We start from the raw sequence: 17904 nt of genomic DNA on the forward strand, positions 1-17904 counted from the left end.
CCGGATTGCTCAAAACATTGTCGTTTGGTCATGCAGTGTGGGCCTCCTTCACCTATCGCAGCCTCGCGAGGTTTGGACATTTTGTCTCGCCTTGGGCTACACGGTCTGGAATCTGCTTCCAGGATCATTCGCGTCTTTGAACATGCCGAGTCATTCGACTTTCATGCGAACTTTGAAAGTTCAAGACAAGCAGGCAGAATGCATGGTCTGCTGGGAGGAGCTCTGTCTTGCAACACTCCCTTGTAGACACGAAGCCTGCGAGCGCTGCTTACAATTGATGGGTGATCATTGCCAAACAGCCTGTCCTATGTGTCGGAAACCACTGTTCGGTGTGCTTGACTGGCAAGTCCTGGCGGCTATGAAGACATCTGTCGTATCTATGGCAATCACTAGCACTGTTTGCTTTCCCGAGGCGTTGCACGAGATCCTCCGCAGACATTACCTGCATGGTGGAATATGGATGGCCTGCCATTTCCTAGTTGGGTTTATGCTTTGGTTGATCGTAACTCGAGGCATTATTCCGAGGAAGGAAACTTGGTGGCGACTGACACCTGGAGCTTGGAGACTGGGAAATATCTGTGTGATGCTCGGGGCTAGCATCTATTCGGTTGTGTTGAAGTTGTGGCTGTTTGAAGGAAAGTTCAGATGAAAGATAGTCGGTACTTTCCCTTCTCTTCCGCTATGACTGTACCCAAAGAGCCCAATAATTTCCTTTAACTTCGCAAAGTTCCTGGTGTCGCCCTCTTTCGACGATTTCGCCTTCATGCAGCACCAATATTTGATCCGCATCGGCGATAGTGCTTAGGCGATGGGCAACGACGAGGACAGTCCTCCCTTGTTTGAGCCTTTCAAGCGCACCCTTGACCTTTCCTTCCGTCACTGTATCAATAGCGCTTGTCGCTTCATCTAGCAATACGATTGGCGTGTTTCTTAACAGTGCCCTTGCGATGGCTAGTCTCTGCGCCTCGCCACCAGATAGCTTGACGCCACGCTCTCCGACCTGCGTGTTGTAGCCATCAGAATGACGCATGATGGTATCATGAATTGCAGCTGCACGGCACGCTTCAAAGACCTCTTCATCCGTCGCCGAGCTACGTGCATAGCGAACATTCTCTATGATTGAGGCGTTGAAGAACATTGGCGTCTGAGGAACAACGCTGATGGCATCGCGAAGGGAACTCAAAGTGACGTTCTGTATCTGCTGGTCAGATATCGTGATGCTGCCAGATGTGATGTCGTGTAGTCGTAGCAAAAGTTTCAGAATGGAAGATTTGCCAGCGCCGGTCTGCCCGACAAATGCGATAGTTTGACCAGGCGAAGCAGTGAATGAAATGTTGCGTAGCGCATAACGGCCTTCGTCGTACATGAAAGATACGTCTTCGAAGCGAACTCCGCCATCGCGAACAGCAAGCGGATGTGCTTCGGGTGCATCTACAACCGAAGGTTTCGTCTTCAACAACAGAAGAAGTCGTTCAGCATCCACAAAGTCACCTGCTAACCATCGGATATGGTTGATCAGGTATTGAAGTGGGTAAATGATTGCATCCCAATATGTCAGGAAGAAGACGAAGTCCCCAGGCGGAGTTTTTCCAGCTGCGATACGCTGCAAAATCATGTAGGCAAGTGCAAACCAAGTCGCGGGTATTGAAAGCTCCACCACAGCTTGTATCAATGCCTGCTTTCTTTCAAACTTCGCCCTTGTTGCCGAGTGAGTAAAGACTGCGTCCGAGAGGGTTTTGGCCTCACGCTTGAACTGATTGAAGTAGGCCACGGTCTGCCATCCTTGAATAGCTTGATGTATTTTGCGGATCTGGAATCGCTCCGCTCTAGCCGTGTCTCTCCGGTTAGCAGCTGTGAGTTTGGTCGAGAAGCCTTGTGCGATCAGGTAGATAATGCACGAACCGAGCAATATCAATGCCACTGCAGGGTTGAACTTTCGGTAAAATATCGCACAAGCGACAATGACATCTACCAGCGGCGGTGCGATGTCGAAGACCACTGTTTGGAGTACCATGCCTAGCGACTCGCCTTGTTCGACTGCTTTCATGACCTCAGCCGAGTCTTGTGTAGAATGAAAATCAATCGACTGAGCCATGACATGGTTGAAAGCCGCATTGGTGAGACCCCGGTATGAGAATTGCTTGATGGGAATCTTGGATAACTCTTGGACAAGTAACAGGCCAGACTCACAATTAGCAACGTCCAGTGCAAGGAAGATGAGCAGTTCTCGGATTGGCATGACACCAGACGTGATCTTGTCCGCAATTAGTCCGAGCGTGTATGGAATAGCAGCTTGTATGACTCTTTCCAGAGTGAAAGTAATGATGCAGAGGAGTAAGCATAGTTGTATTTTGAAGTCTTTCCGAGGAACCACGAAAGGAATGAAGATTGTGAAATCCCGAAGATAGCCAAGCCAGCCATTGGTTTCGCTCAATCTTTTGGCGCGCGCATCCTTCACGTCTTGATCATCGTCACTCTCGTCGTCGCTGATGTCGTCTAAAACCTCGATATAGTCGTCTGTAGGAGTTTGAGGTAGTGCTAACTCGAGGAGAGGGTCGAAGTCTTCCGAGCCTTGGCCAGGCGATCTTGATGATTGGGGTAACATAGCAGGTATCGGATTAATTCGATATGAGTCGCGGGCGTGTTGTATATGTACGTTGCTGCTAGTAAACTAGGAGTGATGACTCAAGGTAGGTACTTCCATGCACCGTCACCGTGTCTTGGATCATGGAGCTGTGCACCCATCACATCGCGGTCAGTTCTTTAACGGGTCTGGCGGGAGGCTCAACCATCGAACTGGATTTATGGGCGCACATACCCTTTGTGCGCCGGTGCTAGCTCCTATAGGTCAGAAACACGATGTAAAGTCCCTGAAACAGTATTGCAACGCGGCTCATGAAATTCGAGCGTGGAGTTTGTTGTTCAACACTCAAATTCTCGTTCGCGGTCTTCGAGTTGCGACACCGTCCGGGGTCCGCGGGTTACCGTTTCTGAAAAATTGACTCGATACTAGTTGCTCGATTCTTATTGGCCGAGAATTCGAGCTCATCATCAATTGTATATGTCTTTGCTAGTTTGTCAACAGGGGTACTACTTGGTTGTCGGTAGAGTCGCGCTCATCGTCGTCAAGATTGAAATGCTGTGCTTGCTCCTATCTTCTGGTTTCAATCGCCCGAGTCAGGAGATCTGCTTCAGCGGTCGACTTGGGCCTCCAGATGAATGGCGAAGACATTGTGTCTGCAGGTCAAGCAAGACTTCGTGCCAGCACAACGACCACACGGCGGTCTCCTACAAAAATCATTTGCGTCGTTGTCAAGGTAGGTCCAGTGGACCGGAGCACCCAAAAGATTTCTCCAATTGCGCCTCTCGAGCCTCGAAAGAATTGTATGCAGGTTCGGATGCTTACCCGGCCATCGCTTGCTTCAGTCCCATCCACGATATCCGCGCTACCAGCTGCCGATGAGATGTATCTGCGATATGAATCAACAGAGGAAGCGAAGGATCAGATGAAGTCGAGAGAAGGTATGGCCTCGGTGCCTCGGGAGTCGGCGCTGCCTTGCCCCCACATTTTGACGATGTTGAATCATCAAAACAACTTCCGATGCTTTACTCACACCTCCCGACACCATGGACCGCTGCATTTCATGCGACGCTCCTGATTACGGCATCAAGTTCAGCCATGAGGGACACCACAGATTTTAGGCGGGGAGAAACACCCTTGTCGCCTTGCGACAGTCAAAAAGCCGTGAACTCCCTGGCTGCTTCAGCGATCGAGCCTTCGAAACTCGACATCGATCATCAAACGGCTCCATAACCTTGGTCGCCATGGAATCTCCAAACTCTGATCCGGAGAAGCCATCCCCTGTCGGCTCAAATGAAGAGCCAGAAGCATCTCTGACTTGGGATGATTCACGCGAAACGAGAAATCCTATCCACTGGAGCACTCCGAGAAGAGTCTTTCACACCGTTATACCATGTTGTGCAGCGTTTGAAGCGTAAGTTTATGATAGAAACAGTCGAGGAAACTAAATTTGACACATCGCAGCACTTTCGCGACATCTATCATCGTTCCAGCGACGCCAATGTTGATGCAGGAATTTGGCATTCCACGTACACAAGCACTTTTGTCTTTGACCCTCTACACAATGGGTATCGCAATTGGACCATTGTTTATCGCACCTTTGTCGGAAGTCTTTGGCAGAAAATATGTTTACGTCGCTTCGCTCACCATGCTACTGGCTTTTACAGGGGGTGCTGGAGCTGCTCAAAGTTTCGGTACATTACTCGCCTGCCGTTCGCTTGCCGGTATTCTCGGATCTTCCACGGTCGCTATCGGTGCTGGCACGATCGCAGATGTCTGGGCTCTGGGAAAGAGTGGTGGAACAGCATCTTTATTCTTTATCCTTGGACCTTTTCTCGGACCAACCCTTGGCCCACTTGCGGGTGCTTATATATTACATGACCGCAACGATGACTGGAGATGGACCATGTGGCTATTGATGATCGTAGGGGCGCCCATCTGGATTGGATCTATCATCATGAGCGAGACTTCACACACCATCCTTACGCAAAGACATGGCTATGTTCAAGAGCTGGCGAATGGAAAAGGCTTGTTCGCTGCGGCAGCCGAAAAGGTTCTGATTGGAATCAAGCGTCCGACAAAAATGCTATGTACAGAGCCCATTGTCATATCACTCTCACTCTACACCGCATTCGCCTACGCTACAGTGTTCAGCTACTTTGGAAGTGCCTCGTACGTTCTGCAAAGGTATTATCACTTCAACACCCGCGAAGTAGGCCTGAGCTTCATCAGTGTCATCATTGGTTACCTTCTGGCCGCCCTAATGTTTGGCACTTTTGACAAGACCCTCTTCGCAAAGGCAGTAGCAGCTGGTAATGGTACTGCTGCACCAGAGCATCGATTGTACGCTGGTATGGTAGGCAGCATCTTCTTACCAATCAGTCTTTTCTGGTATGCGTGGGAAGTCAAAATGAATGGCAATTGGGCAGCTCTCGTTGCCGCTGGTATACCATTTGGTCTCGGCTCATTCTCCATCTTCGTGAGTAATTTGTTTGATCTTGAGATCTTTTTTGCTCATTATTCTTAGCTGTCTTCGATCACATACATGGTTGATGTATACAAAGCCAGAGCTGCAGCTTCAGGTGAGTTCATTCAAGTTATTGCTGCGTATATCCCCATCTGACTTCTTGACAGCGATCGCAGCAAATGGTGTTTTGCGATATCTTCTTGGTGCAGTGTTTCCACTTTTCACCATTCAGATGTACCAGTCACTTGGCCCCCATTGGGCGAGTAGCATCTTCGCCTTCATTGCTGTCTTGCTCATGCCAATCCCTTGGCTTTTGTTCAAGTTTGGTCACAAGTTGCGATGATGGGGCAGGCGTTCATGTGTAAATTGGGAAGTATGAGGCTCCCTGAAACACACTACACCATTATGCAGAGATGCTGTCGTAAGGTCATCCATGATTCATCACCTCTGCTTCGACATTAACCGCGCTGACTACAACAGAAGGACTGCTGCAACTACAACAACGCCAACCATCCACAAGCTCGCGACTCGCGCTCTCGAAGCACCACCCATGACTGCATCGTCCCAGCACTTTGGATAGCCATTGTTGATCGATGAAGCATCAGCAATCAGAAAACTCTTGATGCTGATTGGAACCGTGTCACACTGTCCTCCAGCCTCACTCTGACACGTCCATCCAATCCAAGGCTCCAAAGTTCGAAGTTTTGATCCGTTGATCGAATGACAGTCTCTTCCCGAGTACACGCTCAGCTGTCTTGCAGCATCTCGTCCTGCGCCAATATTGCCTGTGATGTTGGTCTGCTGATACCACACCTGAGAGTAGTTGGCCTGAAGGTTATAGTTCTCGTTGCCGGATGCGGACCAACTGAAGTTCGTCGGTCGGTTTTGTAGTATCTCACTCTGTTGGACTATTCCGGTATTGTTGTTTTCGATGAACAACTCGTCGAGGTTAAAGCATACGCTGTAGTATGGGATCATGGCTGTCGAAAATGTTATACCCTGTTCAGTGCTTGTATTGGCGCAATTTCCAGCATCATTTTCCGAAAACGTGACAGTCAAGTTAATGCTGGAAGGGGGCTACTATCTTGCAGGGGGTTGGAAATTGAACCACTTACCCATTGCTGGATTGTGCTCGACATTGAGCAAACAACAAGGCCAGAGTGAATATCAACAAGGCCCAGGATTTCGGTGTTGCAGAAGGCATGATTAATGAGACACGGGCGAGTCAGGAATGGACTTGAAGCAAGAACAGAGGGGAAAGCTAGGGCTGGAAGAAGGAGGATATGGCTTGGTCTTGAACAAAACCCTGCAGCTATCTTCTGGGAGTGACGACGTGGGCCAAGGATGTTGCACGGCGGCTTGATTGATTTGCAGCAGTCAACCTGAACCAACACGTCGCACTAGTCGATCACTGCGTCTTGGAAGGATTGAGCCACTGTGTGACTGATAAACGTGTTCAAGGCCGCATGCGGTGGCAACGCCAGGCGGTGTTCTTCCAATTCTGGAAATCCCCACTGGCAAGCAATTCTCACACACACAACTGTCGATGTCGGTGTTGGTATGCACGTTGAGCGAAAAGAAGATAGGGTGCCTTCCAAAAGCTGTTGCCAAGTGGAGGAAGCGATCCCGGAGTCTGGATCGGACCGCGTCCCAAAACATCACCTTTATCAAGGCGGCTAACGTTGAACCCCTGATTTAGCCGCCAGAGGATCAGAAGCAGTCCAAATGCTTTTATTCTGTCAAAAACAGTCGACACATGGTGCAACTCGGATACAAGTTCAGAAATAGCGAGCAACACATGGAATTCGTACGACGACTCTGTCACTCTCATTTAGTCTAGCTATCCAACTCAAAGATCGCTCTCATCTCTTATCGCATGTTTCGGCAGCAGATAGAAGCCATGTTCGTTCCTGCCTGGCAGCCCATGATCTTGGTTGTCGTCGGCGCCACAACCCACACAATGAAGCGGCTCACGGCGAAGAACCTGTTTTGAGCTATTGTTAGTCTCGTTACGAACATTCAAGATGGACCGAGTACCCGCCTCTACATTCGCTGATAGGCCCCGGGTGACCAACTACTCGGCAGTATCCCTTGCATAGGAGCCCAGCGTTTGGTTGATCAGGACCTTCGTTGAGAAAGCATTCTTTCTTGCAATTGTTGACTGGCCCTACGCAGTATTGCATATCAGCATCTCAAAGACTAGGAAGATGATTAACTTACCGTCGTATGCTTTGCCCTTCATGTCTCCCTGCCCTTTGACGCACTTCTGCACGTCGTTCTGCCTTCTGTTGATAGTGGGAGACATCATGACACCTGAAATGGCGATGGTCAAGAGGAAAAATGATAACTTCATGATGAGAACTTTGTGTGTTTGACTGGAATGGTATGTGATTCCTGTGATGGGATCTCTCAAGACAAGGAGAGAACGAGTCCGTATTTGAAGTCTTTCGTCTGAAGAAGTCGTCTTCCGTCGCTGCAGGCCCCATGTGTTGTATCTAGCCATGGCCAACCCAACTCTTGATTCCCTCCTATCCAGGGAAACAACTGCAGATTGTTGTATGCCACAGCGTCATATGCAGTTGGTCATTATGCTAATGCACAGCCTGGACAATGACGGCGAGTCACGACTGGTGTCCTGCAACCTGTAACTTCGTGAAAGGAGAGAAGTTCACGACTGAAGCAAAAATAGATTTGTAGATCCGTTTTGCGTTCTCTCACACAAGCCAGCGATGTGACTGTTCTAGCAACCAGAATACCTGCAAATATTGTGGCGGTGAAGCCAAGAATTTGATGTATAGTTCCCCTCAACAAGCAGCACAGCTTGTTGGAGACGATGTGGCCTTACAAGACCGCCAGGGCCATTTGCCGTGCCGCAGCAAGCATCCGGAAACGACATACACCAATTCAGGTACCAAAACTGCGTTGAAAATTTGCTAGAGGGTAACAGATGTTCCCTGCGACCAGTAAATCATATAAAGAACTGTGTCTCGAGCTATCGCAATCTCTCCTACCATCCAAGTCATTCGTCCTCGTTCCTATCATTTCATCAACTCATCAAAACAGTAGCTCCTCGTCAGACCTTCTCATCGAACCATCGCTATGTCCGTGGGATTCATCGACGCCGATGGCTTGCTCAGCGGAGGTCTGGGGATTGTCGACTTTTTCAAAGGCCTCCTTCCAGAAGACCAAGCACCGCAAGGAACCACAGTCAACATCAAAGTCGGGATATCTCGAATCGGTGATGATGTCAACAACCTAGTGAGTTCTGTCTTTCTCCAGCACAGCAATTTCACTGACAGTTCAAAACTAGGGCGGAAAATTCAGTGCTGTCTATGGTTTCAACATTCTCAACGAATTCATCGGGCAAGCAAATGGTCAGAAAGTGGCAGAGGGCGATTCGGTTACCTTCACGATTGATCAAAGCTCTCCTGGCGAACAAGCATCTTTCGTGGGAATCTCGAATGCGGCAGATGCCACTTGTATCTCTTGGATTGCCGTCGGACAGCGCGACGATACACCTGGAGGCGCATGGACAGGAGATATCGGAGCTGAATGTCTACAAAGATGGCACGTCGGCAACCAAAAGGCTGGCAAGTTCAAGGACTCAAACGTGGACTATATTCCCAGATGTTTGTAAGATGTGAACGACTTGGGAGCTATGACTGACTTGATCCCAGGTACATGGGTCGACTCTGATTACACAGATGGTACCGTCAGTGCAGCTATGAAGTTCAGAACTTCGGCGTATGGCGAAAATGTCCAAGATACAGTGGGCAACAACGATCATTGCGCATTCACTATCTTTGGAAAGGATGATGGATCGATTGCTGGTAAGTCAAACAGGTGTTCATCTCCACTCTCCATGCGTGCTGATGATACCCAACAGGACAACTTGCCAAACGATCCGACTTCGACCGTCCTGAATGGATTATCAACCGCCTCATCACTTCTGATATTTCAAGTCAGCTTGCAAAAGAGCTTTGCTACTCCAACACATCCTGGGGTCCTGACTTCATCGGCGCCGATGGATACTTCTGTGAAATGAGCAAGAAGAAACTCTTGCCGCTGTGTTCAACGGAGGACGTCAATGGATGTATCGAGTACGATGCTACAGAGAAGACCATTCTGAAGCGCTCGACAATCGCAAGATGTGAGGTCAAGTCAGTGCACAAGTCCTACGAAACCATCACTCATAACAGCAATTCCTCCTGAACAGTGGATAAGAGAACCGGCGGTCTTGGACATGGCGGACTTTAGGATTGTGGGCTTTGTAAGCCTTGCAAAGCAGCGATATATTCTAATTTGGTTGAGTACAGCAAAGCTAGCTGTCTAAGAGCGTCTCAGATTGATTGCGATATCTCTCATATTAGTGGATGCAAATATGTTTCTACTCCTTCGAAAGGATTTTGATAAAGTCTTCCTTGCGCTCAGTTGCCCACTGTTTGAATGTCAAGGCAGGTCTTCCAAGCACATAAGGAACGTCGTCCCGAATGGTTCCGATGTAGCCCATCTGACCATCAGCAACCTGCCTCATGAAATCGGTGCTGCCTCCAGCATACCACGGCTCTGCTCCTGAATCCGGAGCTGAGACCAAGGCCTTGAAATCTTCCCATGTCTTGAGACTGAAAGTGATGCTGCGGCCGGTGGTTTCGCTGAAGATGGAAGCAACTTCTGATTCGTCCAACACATCGATGCTCATCCCGTAATCACGTTCATTGTGCTTCTCTGGCCCCTCATGCAGGACTGCTGCTGCCATCGCTGCGATATCGCTCACAGCAACCCATCCCACACAAGCTGTCCCCCAGTAAAGCATCAGTTGAGTCTTCTTCGGGACGGTGGCGCCGAATAGGTTGTCCGTGAAGACGTTTGGGTGGAGGTTCGTCCAGGCGATACCACTGGCCTTGATGTATGTTTCGATCATTTGGTGCCAGACAAGATGAGGGTCAGTGGTATCCCACTCGCCAAAGATTCCCAGATGGACAATATGCTTCACCCCTGCCTTTTTGGCAGCGTCTATGAAGGTCTTGCTTTGCGTGAGCATTGCCACCGTGTAGCCTGTCAATAGAAAGGCGCGATCCACCCCTGCCAGAGCGAGTGCGAAGGTGCTCGGATCATCCAGATCCAACTTGACCGCCTCTTTACCCTCCTTGCGAAAATCTTCCACGGCATTTCACGCCGAGAACATAGGCGAAGGCGAATGTCGTGGTTCTCTTCAAGATGTTTGCCGACCAAGCTGCCAATCTGGCCGGACGAGCCAAGAATCAAGATGGTTGGTTTCGTGGTTGAGACACTCATTGTAGATGTTTGGATGATGTAGTCTGTCAAAGCTGACTCGGGATGCGTTGATTCGAGATTAGAAAGGCGATCGCGTCGCGGCTTTCCATGAAATGGCGTATCCAGGAGGGTCGTACGCAGAGTATGCGCTTGGGTGGGACTGGACCACTTTCCACATTCCTCCATAGATTTCCTTTGAGGGTACGTCGTTCTCTGTAACTACTGAATGATTTGCATTGACCTTGTGAATGTAGAAGCTGCGACGATCCCACTCGCGGCTTTCACTGCCTCTGTCGCACTGTTCCGCAATCTCCAACTTCCTACTTCTTGGAATCCTGCAACCAAACCTACACCTTTGGTGCAAATACATCTGTCGGTGCATACGCTGTCAAGCTTGCACGCAACAGCAACATTCAACCAATCATCGCAATCGCTGGAAAGGGCACCGACTACGTCAAAACCATTGTTGATACCACCAAAGGCGATGCAATCTTCGACTACAGAGATGGTGCGGACGAGATGATAAGCAAGATCAAGAAGCACCTTGAGGCTGGGAACTACGGCCCAGTGCTTCATGGACTGGACCCAGTCATTGGAAAATCGAGTCAGAAGGTTCTGAATGAGATCGTCACGCCTGAGGGCGCAATTAATCTTGTCATGCCGAGCGACGCAGAGATAACGTCTGCCACCAAGACCATCACTTCGGTCGGCGTGGTACACAATACTGACAACGGGTCTCATGGAGCAGACGCTCGTGATTTGGGATTGGTGACAGCTCGCTGGCTCACGAAGGCTATGCAAGCGGGAACTTCCAAAGGCCGTCCTTTTGAGGTCCGGCCTGGAGGTCTGCACGCAGTAGACCAGGCATTAAAAGACTTGAAGGATGGAAAGAACAGTGCTACGAAGTATGTTTTTCGCATTGAAGATACGCCTGCTTCATGACAATCTAGGCAAAGATAGCATGTCTACACGCTTTAACGACCACATCGATTGTAAACCTCATGCGAATACAATGGCAAGTCATCTCATGTTCCCACTTCGCGACAAAGGGTGCTTGAAGTCTCAACAATACTCAATAACGTTCTGTTCCTTACTCGATGATTATCTAAATCGTTCCTGAAAAAAGTACGGACGTCCATCTTTCAGAATGAGGTCATGAGTGTCCCTGACTTCCTCAGAGTGGACACAAGCTGGTTGACCGTTTGATTTCACGGCAATGCAACTGTGCCAAGGCGACTTCTGGAATCCGCCATCTGCCCCCGGGATCAATGCTATGGAAAGCTTGGAAGCACCTGAGGATGGATGCATCGATAGGCGGACGTGGTGAGGAAACAGGGCCCGAATGGCGCCTGTGAACGCTTCGGATCGTCTCATCATCTTCTTTGCCGTCTTCTTGTATAGTCTAATTCTGGCACTGCTTCCTAGCCCTTTGAGCGACACACTCGTCTCCATCTCGGATTGTAAAAACTTGACCATGCCGCAGTAGGTCAGCATTGTATCCTTGTCGCTCTTGATTAGCTCTGTAAGGTGTTGCTCTGTTGGAGCGAAACGTGTTTCGAGCTCCTCACGGCACAGATGTGCCGTGTCGAGGAATGCTTTCTCCGTTAAGCCATCGTCGCAGATGAAGCCAAGCACACTCATGCAAGGCCTGAACCTGATGTGTTCTAGTTCTTTCTCTTTGATGATAGCTTGAAGCTCGACTCCATAGTCCCAACAATCTTGATCGCTGATACCAAGGACATCTAGCATCAGACGTTAGCACCGGAGTTGCTGTGGATCTCGTCACACTCACCGTTGAATAGAACTCCGTCAGAGGCGATGTTAACCATGGCCCCGAACTCATAGATCTTCTTGACATCCTTGGCCATTGCATTTAAACGGCGAAGAGCAAGTTCTTCTCCAAGGTCTGGGAGATGGCCTAGGACTTTGTTCTCGCGGTTCAGCTACAGATATGTTAGCCAAACGGGTATCTTAGGTTGATGAGACAAACTCACACTCTTGCATGGGAAAGCTGGCATCGTGAGCTGGACCGGTGAAGATCTCGAGATGTGATGATAGACATGGGGCAAGAACCGGAGTTTTCCGCTCCATGAGGCATGGCCTGTGGGTGTAGTGGTATCTGACAATCCGATATGGGTGCCATACTTCTCTAGGACATTCAAAACATCGAACGATAGACGGAAGTGTTCTGCCTCGATGGAGAAATCACCAAGTACATCGGGCGAGGAGGTTGAACGGGATGTAAATGTCTCTTCGGAGTCTGATTGAGAGTCGTCATGTATCTCTGTCACGGCGGTGTGAACTCCTTTGACTTTCTCGACAACAAGACCTGAAATACTGTTTGCAAGGTCAGAGTCATCCGACGAGTAAATTGAAACTGCAGCAGGTGCCATGGTGTTGATCTTGGGGTCTGAAGTCTTGATCTGAGAGTAAGGCTTGTTGTTGTTGAGCGACAAATCCAAGCTTTCCCACTGCTATTTGTATGCTTTGCTATCTGGATGCTGATACATCTAGCAATCCTTCCGGAGCTGTACAAGCGTACACGGTGGATTCTCGCAGCAACTTCTCCACCAATCAACTTGATGCGTGGTTAACAAAACGCTTTCTGGAATCCTTCGCTCCGTCTCGTCAGGCTTTCGTGCTACACCTGCGCAAGCGATTGCAGCGCAATATTATCCCGATGTGGCAAATGGTATCTCAAGTTTTTTACGTTGACCTGGGCGCCACTATCCCCACGGCTACCTAGAAGGATTTTCTGCAAGTTCACGTAAGTTTGCTTTGGCGCTTGTATATCACGTTGAGAATGCAGTCATCTCAAAAGCCTGGCAGTTTCAGCTGCAGCTGCTTTGTAATCCCCGAAGTAGTCAAGTACATGCCGTTTTCCAGATATGAAGCAGGCATACGATTCCGAAGTCGACGTCCATTTTGGAAATTCAGAGCACGAACGATTATCCCTCCAGCCTGTCAAGCAATCCAAGATGCCTTCCCGCCAAGTTAATCCAGATTCTCCCTCTCCTTTTGGAGTATTGCAAAACCTACGACCTGAACTTCCATACCCAAATGCTGCACTATCTTATTGGCATCGCACAACACGTGGATTTCCTTATCTCAGAGCAAATGAAACCGGTCCGCTGCCGACCACCATGCCCTACGCCATCATCGGATCGGGCCTCTCAGGCGCATTGACAGCGTTCGAGCTTATTCAAGCGGGCGTTAGACCTGATGAAATTCTGATTCTGGAAGCCAGAGAAGCTGTCTCTGGCTCAACCGGCCGCAATGCAGGCCATGTCCGTCCTGATGCTTGCAGTGGGTTCAACGATTATGCTGCTATCCACGGAACAGACGAGGCTCTACATATCGTCAACAACGAGCGAGTTGTTCTAACTTCCGTTCAACAATTTGTCCAAAAGCACAACATCGATTGCGATTTCCAACCCAAGCAAACTTTCGATGTTTGTCTTACTCGAGAAATTGCACAGGACGAGATGGACAACGTCGAACAGTATGCCAATGCTGGCGGCAGCTTGGACCATATCAAATTACATGAAGGCGATGCTGCGAAATTCCGGACTGGCGTGCGCGATGCTCTGACTGCATGGGAGTGGCCAGCGGCCTCGATCCATCCTGTGAAACTTGCGCAGTGGTTACTCACCGACTCCATAGAGAAAGGCTGCAGACTGTACACCAACTGTCCAGTCAGCCAAGTCACTCGAGGAGAAAACGACAAATGGAATATTCACACAGATCGAGGAGTCGTGGCTGCAGGCAGAGTCATACATTGTACCAACGCATATGCAGGAGCTCTACTTCCTCAGCTGTCAGCAATGCTTCTCACCCCAATCAAAGTACAGATGCACTCACTGATCCCGACTCAAGCTTTCTCAGGCAGCAATGTCTTGAAGACCTCAATGGCTCTCAGATATGAAAAGCACCGTTATTATGCTTTGACTCAAATGGCGGTAGATGGCATGATAATTTTCGGTGTCGCCAAACCCAGCGGGTTTACGTTTGATGAAACGTCTTACACCGATGAGTTGGTGATGGAAGGTCTGGAGAAGTTTGATTCGTTGTTCCCGAGAGCACACTATCAGAAGAAGAGGCATGGAGAAGGCTTGGACCATGCTTGGTCAGGTCTGATTGCCATGACCCCTGACAAGGTGCCCTACATTGGTGAGATCGATGGTTTTGAAGGACAGTTCATTTGTGCTGGTTTCAACGGACATGGTATGGCCCGTATCTTCAGCTGTGTGCCTGGTTTAGTCAAGCTGGTGCTTGGTGGGTCGTGGCAGGACACGAAGCTTCCCGAGTCTTTTCGTTACAGTCATGGAAGATTGAACAAGGCTCTTGCAGGTGATGGACTCTAGTATAGTTGTGGTCTATTCATAATGAAACCTTGTTACATGACGCTGCATTACTTCACATTACTGTCGTTCTGCTCGGTGAAGATTCGCAAAATCACTGCAATTACCAAGTCGAAGCTGCGTCGGATGTCCCAATTTTGACGTCGGATGAATTCTTCCGCCCACGTCCTTTGGGAGACATCGCTGGTGCGACTATAATAGATCGAAGGACTTTGACGTGATGCTGGTATGATCGGATGAATCATGCTTGCAGAGTCTACTCAAACGCCAGAACTAATTTAGGATGAGGTGCGCTTTATCGCGTTGCCGCGGCGTTATTGTCGAGATCCAAACGCGATGATTTCGTGATGCAGCTGAGTTGAGATGCAGCATGAAGGCAGGAGGACAGTTTCTCCCGTAATCTTCTCGTGATCGGCGCATTCAACACGTTATGGTCACTGCGCGAATATGCGCCACAGTTCGCTTACACTCGGCTACCCAGCGACTCCCGTACTCCAGCCTTACCCGCTACGCATGAAATTCCACGCTCTGACTGCGATTGTGCCCTTCAACGAAGCTCATGACTCTATTCCGTCGCATTCACGACAACGCCCAGCGCCCGGACAGCCAACAAAGTGAGGCCTTCCACGTTGTGCCCAGGCTTTCCGAGATAGTCCAGAACCCCGAGATCCTTCAGCTACTCACTCTCCATTCCATAGAAGTTTGCTCGTCTCATGCTCGCTTGAGGATTGATCCTTTTCAGCTTTGCTAGCTTTACTAACATTATGGCTTTCGATCAGGTGGTGACAAGACCGTCTCCTCAGCTAAGGCTTGCAACGGCCACGCTCAGTTCCTCTGTTGTCAATCGAGACTACGCGGCATGAAGGAGTTGGAGGATGCTTCCTCTCTCAGCTATCGGAGAGAATCTATTCCAGGCTCCCGCTCTGGTCTCTGTCGGATGATTTAAATCAAACATTCTTGCCGCAAGAATGTGAGCTTTCATCACATCGAGCTCCCATCTTCAAGCGCCAGCATGAGCTTTCTTTTCAGCGCCGCCGGGCTTTTCTTGACCCTTGCTTCCATCTCACAAGCAGCACCTTTCGTATACAACAAGAACTTGTTGCCTCGAAACAGTGTTCAAGCGACTCCTGGATCAGCGATCTACGACTACGTTGTTGTCGGAGGAGGTACTGCTGGTCTGGCGATAGCGGCAAGACTCTCGGAAGACGGCTCGAGAAGCGTGGCAGTCATTGAAGCTGGCACGTACTACGAAAGCTTTGGCAACACAAGCGAAATCCCGCTCTTCGACTCTTCTTGGACTGGAAAAGACCCGAAAGACACAAATCCCAACCTGGATTGGGACTTTGTCACAGTCCCGCAGAAGGTCAGTAATTATTGTTCTTGTTGCTGGGGGAATTCTAAACTGATTCGGTATGACAGGGAGTGTTCGGTGCAGAGATTCACTACCCTCGAGGCAAATGTCTGGGAGGTAGCAGCGCTCGTAACTACATGGGCTATCTCAGAGGCACCAAAGGCTCTTACCAACAGTGGGCTGACATGGTAGGAGACAGCTCTTACACATACGACAAATGGTTGCCTTATTTCCAAAAGAGTCTCGATTTCACTCCCCCGGACATGGCCAAGCGAGCCTTGAACGCTACACCGCAGTATGACTCTGCTAGTCTCGGAACGGGTGGTCCGCTCTCCATCACTTTCCCGAATTACGCTCAGGCAATGTCTTCGTGGGTCCAGAAAGGGATGCAAGAAGTTGGTATTGCAGTCAGCAATGGAGTCACAAGTGGAGTCCTCATGGGCTCGTCCTATGTCATTGCGACTCTCCAACACAATCAGAAGCGCGAGTCATCTGAGACCGCTTTCTTGACTTCTGCATCAAGTCGTTCCAACTTGCATATCTACACCAACACCATGGCCAAGAAGGTTGTCTTCTCCGGCAAAAAGGCAAAGGGTGTCCTTGCTTCGACCGGAAGTCAGCAATATACCTTGTCGGCAAAACGCGAAGTCATCCTCTCGGCGGGAGCTTTCCAGTCACCCCAACTGCTGATGGTCTCTGGTATCGGCCCTGCTGCCACCCTGTCGAAGTACAAGATTCCCGTCATCGCGGACCGTCCTGGTGTAGGTCAGAATCTGCAAGATCATATCTTGATGGGGCCCAGCTACCGTGTTAATGTCATCACTGCATCGGCCATGGCGAACCCTGCTTTTGCTGCTCAGGCCGTGGACCTATTCAACACGCAACAATCGGGTATCTTGACCAGTCCCGTGGGCGACTTCGGCGGATGGGAAAAACTTCCAGCACATCTGCGAGGCAACTTCTCCTCGGCCACACGATCGGTCCTTAACTCACTCCAGCCAGATTGGCCTGAGATTGAGTTTCTCAGTATGGGAGGCTACCTGGGCTACCAAGAGAACGGAAGTCAACCAGCAGATGAATACAATTATGCTACTATCGCCATTGCACTTGAAGCCCCTCAATCACGCGGTTCGGTCACTATCAGCAGTGCCGATACAAACGATGCGCCCGTCATTGATCCCGGATGGTTAACAAGCCCGGTCGATCAAGAAGTCGCGTTGGCTGGCTATAGACGCGTGCGCGAGATCTTCGCTACAAAGGCCATCGCCCCAGCCTTGATTGGTCAGGAAGTTTTCCCTGGTCTTCAGGTACGTGATCTTCATCATGTGTAGTTACGCATTTACATTTCAGCTAACTTTCAACAGGTCTCCTCGGATGCCGACCTGCTCCAGCTGATCAAGCAATCTGTTGGCTCAGTCTTTCACGCTTCGTGCACCTGCGCCATGGGTAAAAAGGGTGACAAGAATGCCGTTGTCGATTCGAATGCCAATGTCATCGGCGTTACTGGACTTCGTGTGGTCGACGCCAGCTCTTTCCCCTTCTTACTTCCAGGGCATCCCATGGCTACAGTTTGTGAGTATATATCCTCTCCCAGCCGACTTGATGATGTTCTTGAATTGCTGACAGAAAAAGACGCCTTGGCCGAGAAGATTGCCGCTCAGATCTTGCATTCGTGATCGCCGGATCGTCATCGGAATTGTGAAGGATGTTGACAGTCTGGGTTGCGAATCCAGGGAGCTGATTGATACACGGAGTTTTGGTGCTAAGTAATTGTATACGGTTGTGTATAAGGGAGTAAATGAACTAGTTTCACCCGTCTTCACAAGTCTTTGGTGATAGTTTTTCTTGTCGCAAAGCTGGACCGCTATCT

The 17904-nt window shown here is 49.6% G+C and overlaps 10 protein-coding genes across 10 annotated transcripts; 5 read left to right on the top strand and 5 right to left on the bottom strand.

Annotated features, from left to right (window-relative positions):
• Positions 1-664: 664 nt before the first annotated feature.
• On the bottom strand, positions 665-3026 carry M438DRAFT_169389 (P-loop containing nucleoside triphosphate hydrolase protein). The gene is made up of 2 exons (XM_029899105.1): positions 2819-3026; positions 665-2733 (listed from the first exon to the last, which is right to left on the bottom strand). Exon 2 carries the CDS (start codon positions 2603-2605, stop codon positions 680-682), a length of 1926 nt encoding a protein of 641 aa, XP_029754923.1. The 5' UTR covers positions 2606-2733; positions 2819-3026; the 3' UTR covers positions 665-679.
• A 799-nt stretch (positions 3027-3825) lies between these two features.
• Positions 3826-5391, top strand: M438DRAFT_340400 (putative MFS polyamine transporter; the record flags this gene model as incomplete). The annotated part of the gene is made up of 4 exons (XM_029904316.1): positions 3826-3995; positions 4046-5060; positions 5109-5163; positions 5216-5391. The coding sequence occupies 4 exons, from the start codon at positions 3826-3828 to the stop codon at positions 5389-5391; spliced, it is 1416 nt and encodes a 471-aa protein (XP_029754924.1).
• A 6-nt stretch (positions 5392-5397) lies between these two features.
• On the bottom strand, positions 5398-6056 carry M438DRAFT_350223 (uncharacterized protein). Its single transcript, XM_029906582.1, has one exon. The coding sequence runs from the start codon at positions 6024-6026 to the stop codon at positions 5520-5522; it is 507 nt and encodes a 168-aa protein (XP_029754925.1). The 5' UTR covers positions 6027-6056; the 3' UTR covers positions 5398-5519.
• Positions 6057-6917: 861 nt separating this feature from the next.
• On the bottom strand, positions 6918-7551 carry M438DRAFT_360273 (uncharacterized protein; the record flags this gene model as incomplete). Its single annotated transcript, XM_029907422.1, has 3 exons — positions 6918-7032; positions 7086-7215; positions 7269-7551. 3 exons carry the CDS (start codon positions 7549-7551, stop codon positions 6918-6920), a joined length of 528 nt encoding a protein of 175 aa, XP_029754926.1.
• A 596-nt stretch (positions 7552-8147) lies between these two features.
• M438DRAFT_340401 (uncharacterized protein) lies at positions 8148-9260 on the top strand (the record flags this gene model as incomplete). The annotated part of the gene is made up of 4 exons (XM_029904317.1): positions 8148-8306; positions 8359-8677; positions 8726-8878; positions 8935-9260. The coding sequence occupies 4 exons, from the start codon at positions 8148-8150 to the stop codon at positions 9258-9260; spliced, it is 957 nt and encodes a 318-aa protein (XP_029754927.1).
• Positions 9261-9435: 175 nt separating this feature from the next.
• Positions 9436-10089, bottom strand: M438DRAFT_340402 (NAD(P)-binding protein; the record flags this gene model as incomplete). Its single annotated transcript, XM_029904318.1, has 1 exon — positions 9436-10089. One exon carries the CDS (start codon positions 10087-10089, stop codon positions 9436-9438), a length of 654 nt encoding a protein of 217 aa, XP_029754928.1.
• Positions 10090-10548: 459 nt separating this feature from the next.
• On the top strand, positions 10549-11264 carry M438DRAFT_378695 (uncharacterized protein; the record flags this gene model as incomplete). The annotated part of the gene is made up of 2 exons (XM_029908841.1): positions 10549-10680; positions 10716-11264. 2 exons carry the CDS (start codon positions 10549-10551, stop codon positions 11262-11264), a joined length of 681 nt encoding a protein of 226 aa, XP_029754929.1.
• A 177-nt stretch (positions 11265-11441) lies between these two features.
• M438DRAFT_245019 (uncharacterized protein) lies at positions 11442-12517 on the bottom strand (the record flags this gene model as incomplete). The annotated part of the gene is made up of 3 exons (XM_029899579.1): positions 11442-12064; positions 12115-12265; positions 12317-12517. Coding segments are annotated over 3 exons (975 nt in total), but the record flags the coding sequence as incomplete, so codon positions are not given.
• A 1-nt stretch (position 12518) lies between these two features.
• On the top strand, positions 12519-14686 carry M438DRAFT_378696 (DAO-domain-containing protein; the record flags this gene model as incomplete). The annotated part of the gene is made up of 2 exons (XM_029908842.1): positions 12519-12543; positions 13326-14686. 2 exons carry the CDS (start codon positions 12519-12521, stop codon positions 14684-14686), a joined length of 1386 nt encoding a protein of 461 aa, XP_029754931.1.
• Positions 14687-15695: 1009 nt separating this feature from the next.
• M438DRAFT_410031 (putative choline dehydrogenase) lies at positions 15696-17816 on the top strand (the record flags this gene model as incomplete). The annotated part of the gene is made up of 4 exons (XM_029910062.1): positions 15696-16046; positions 16103-17341; positions 17399-17606; positions 17667-17816. 4 exons carry the CDS (start codon positions 15696-15698, stop codon positions 17708-17710), a joined length of 1842 nt encoding a protein of 613 aa, XP_029754932.1. The 3' UTR covers positions 17711-17816.
• Between the last annotated feature and the right edge of the window lie 88 nt (positions 17817-17904).

The sequence above is a fragment of the Aureobasidium pullulans genome, assembly GCF_000721785.1.
Source record: "Aureobasidium pullulans EXF-150 unplaced genomic scaffold scaffold_42, whole genome shotgun sequence".
NCBI classification, from domain to species: Eukaryota; Fungi; Ascomycota; class Dothideomycetes; order Dothideales; family Saccotheciaceae; genus Aureobasidium; species Aureobasidium pullulans.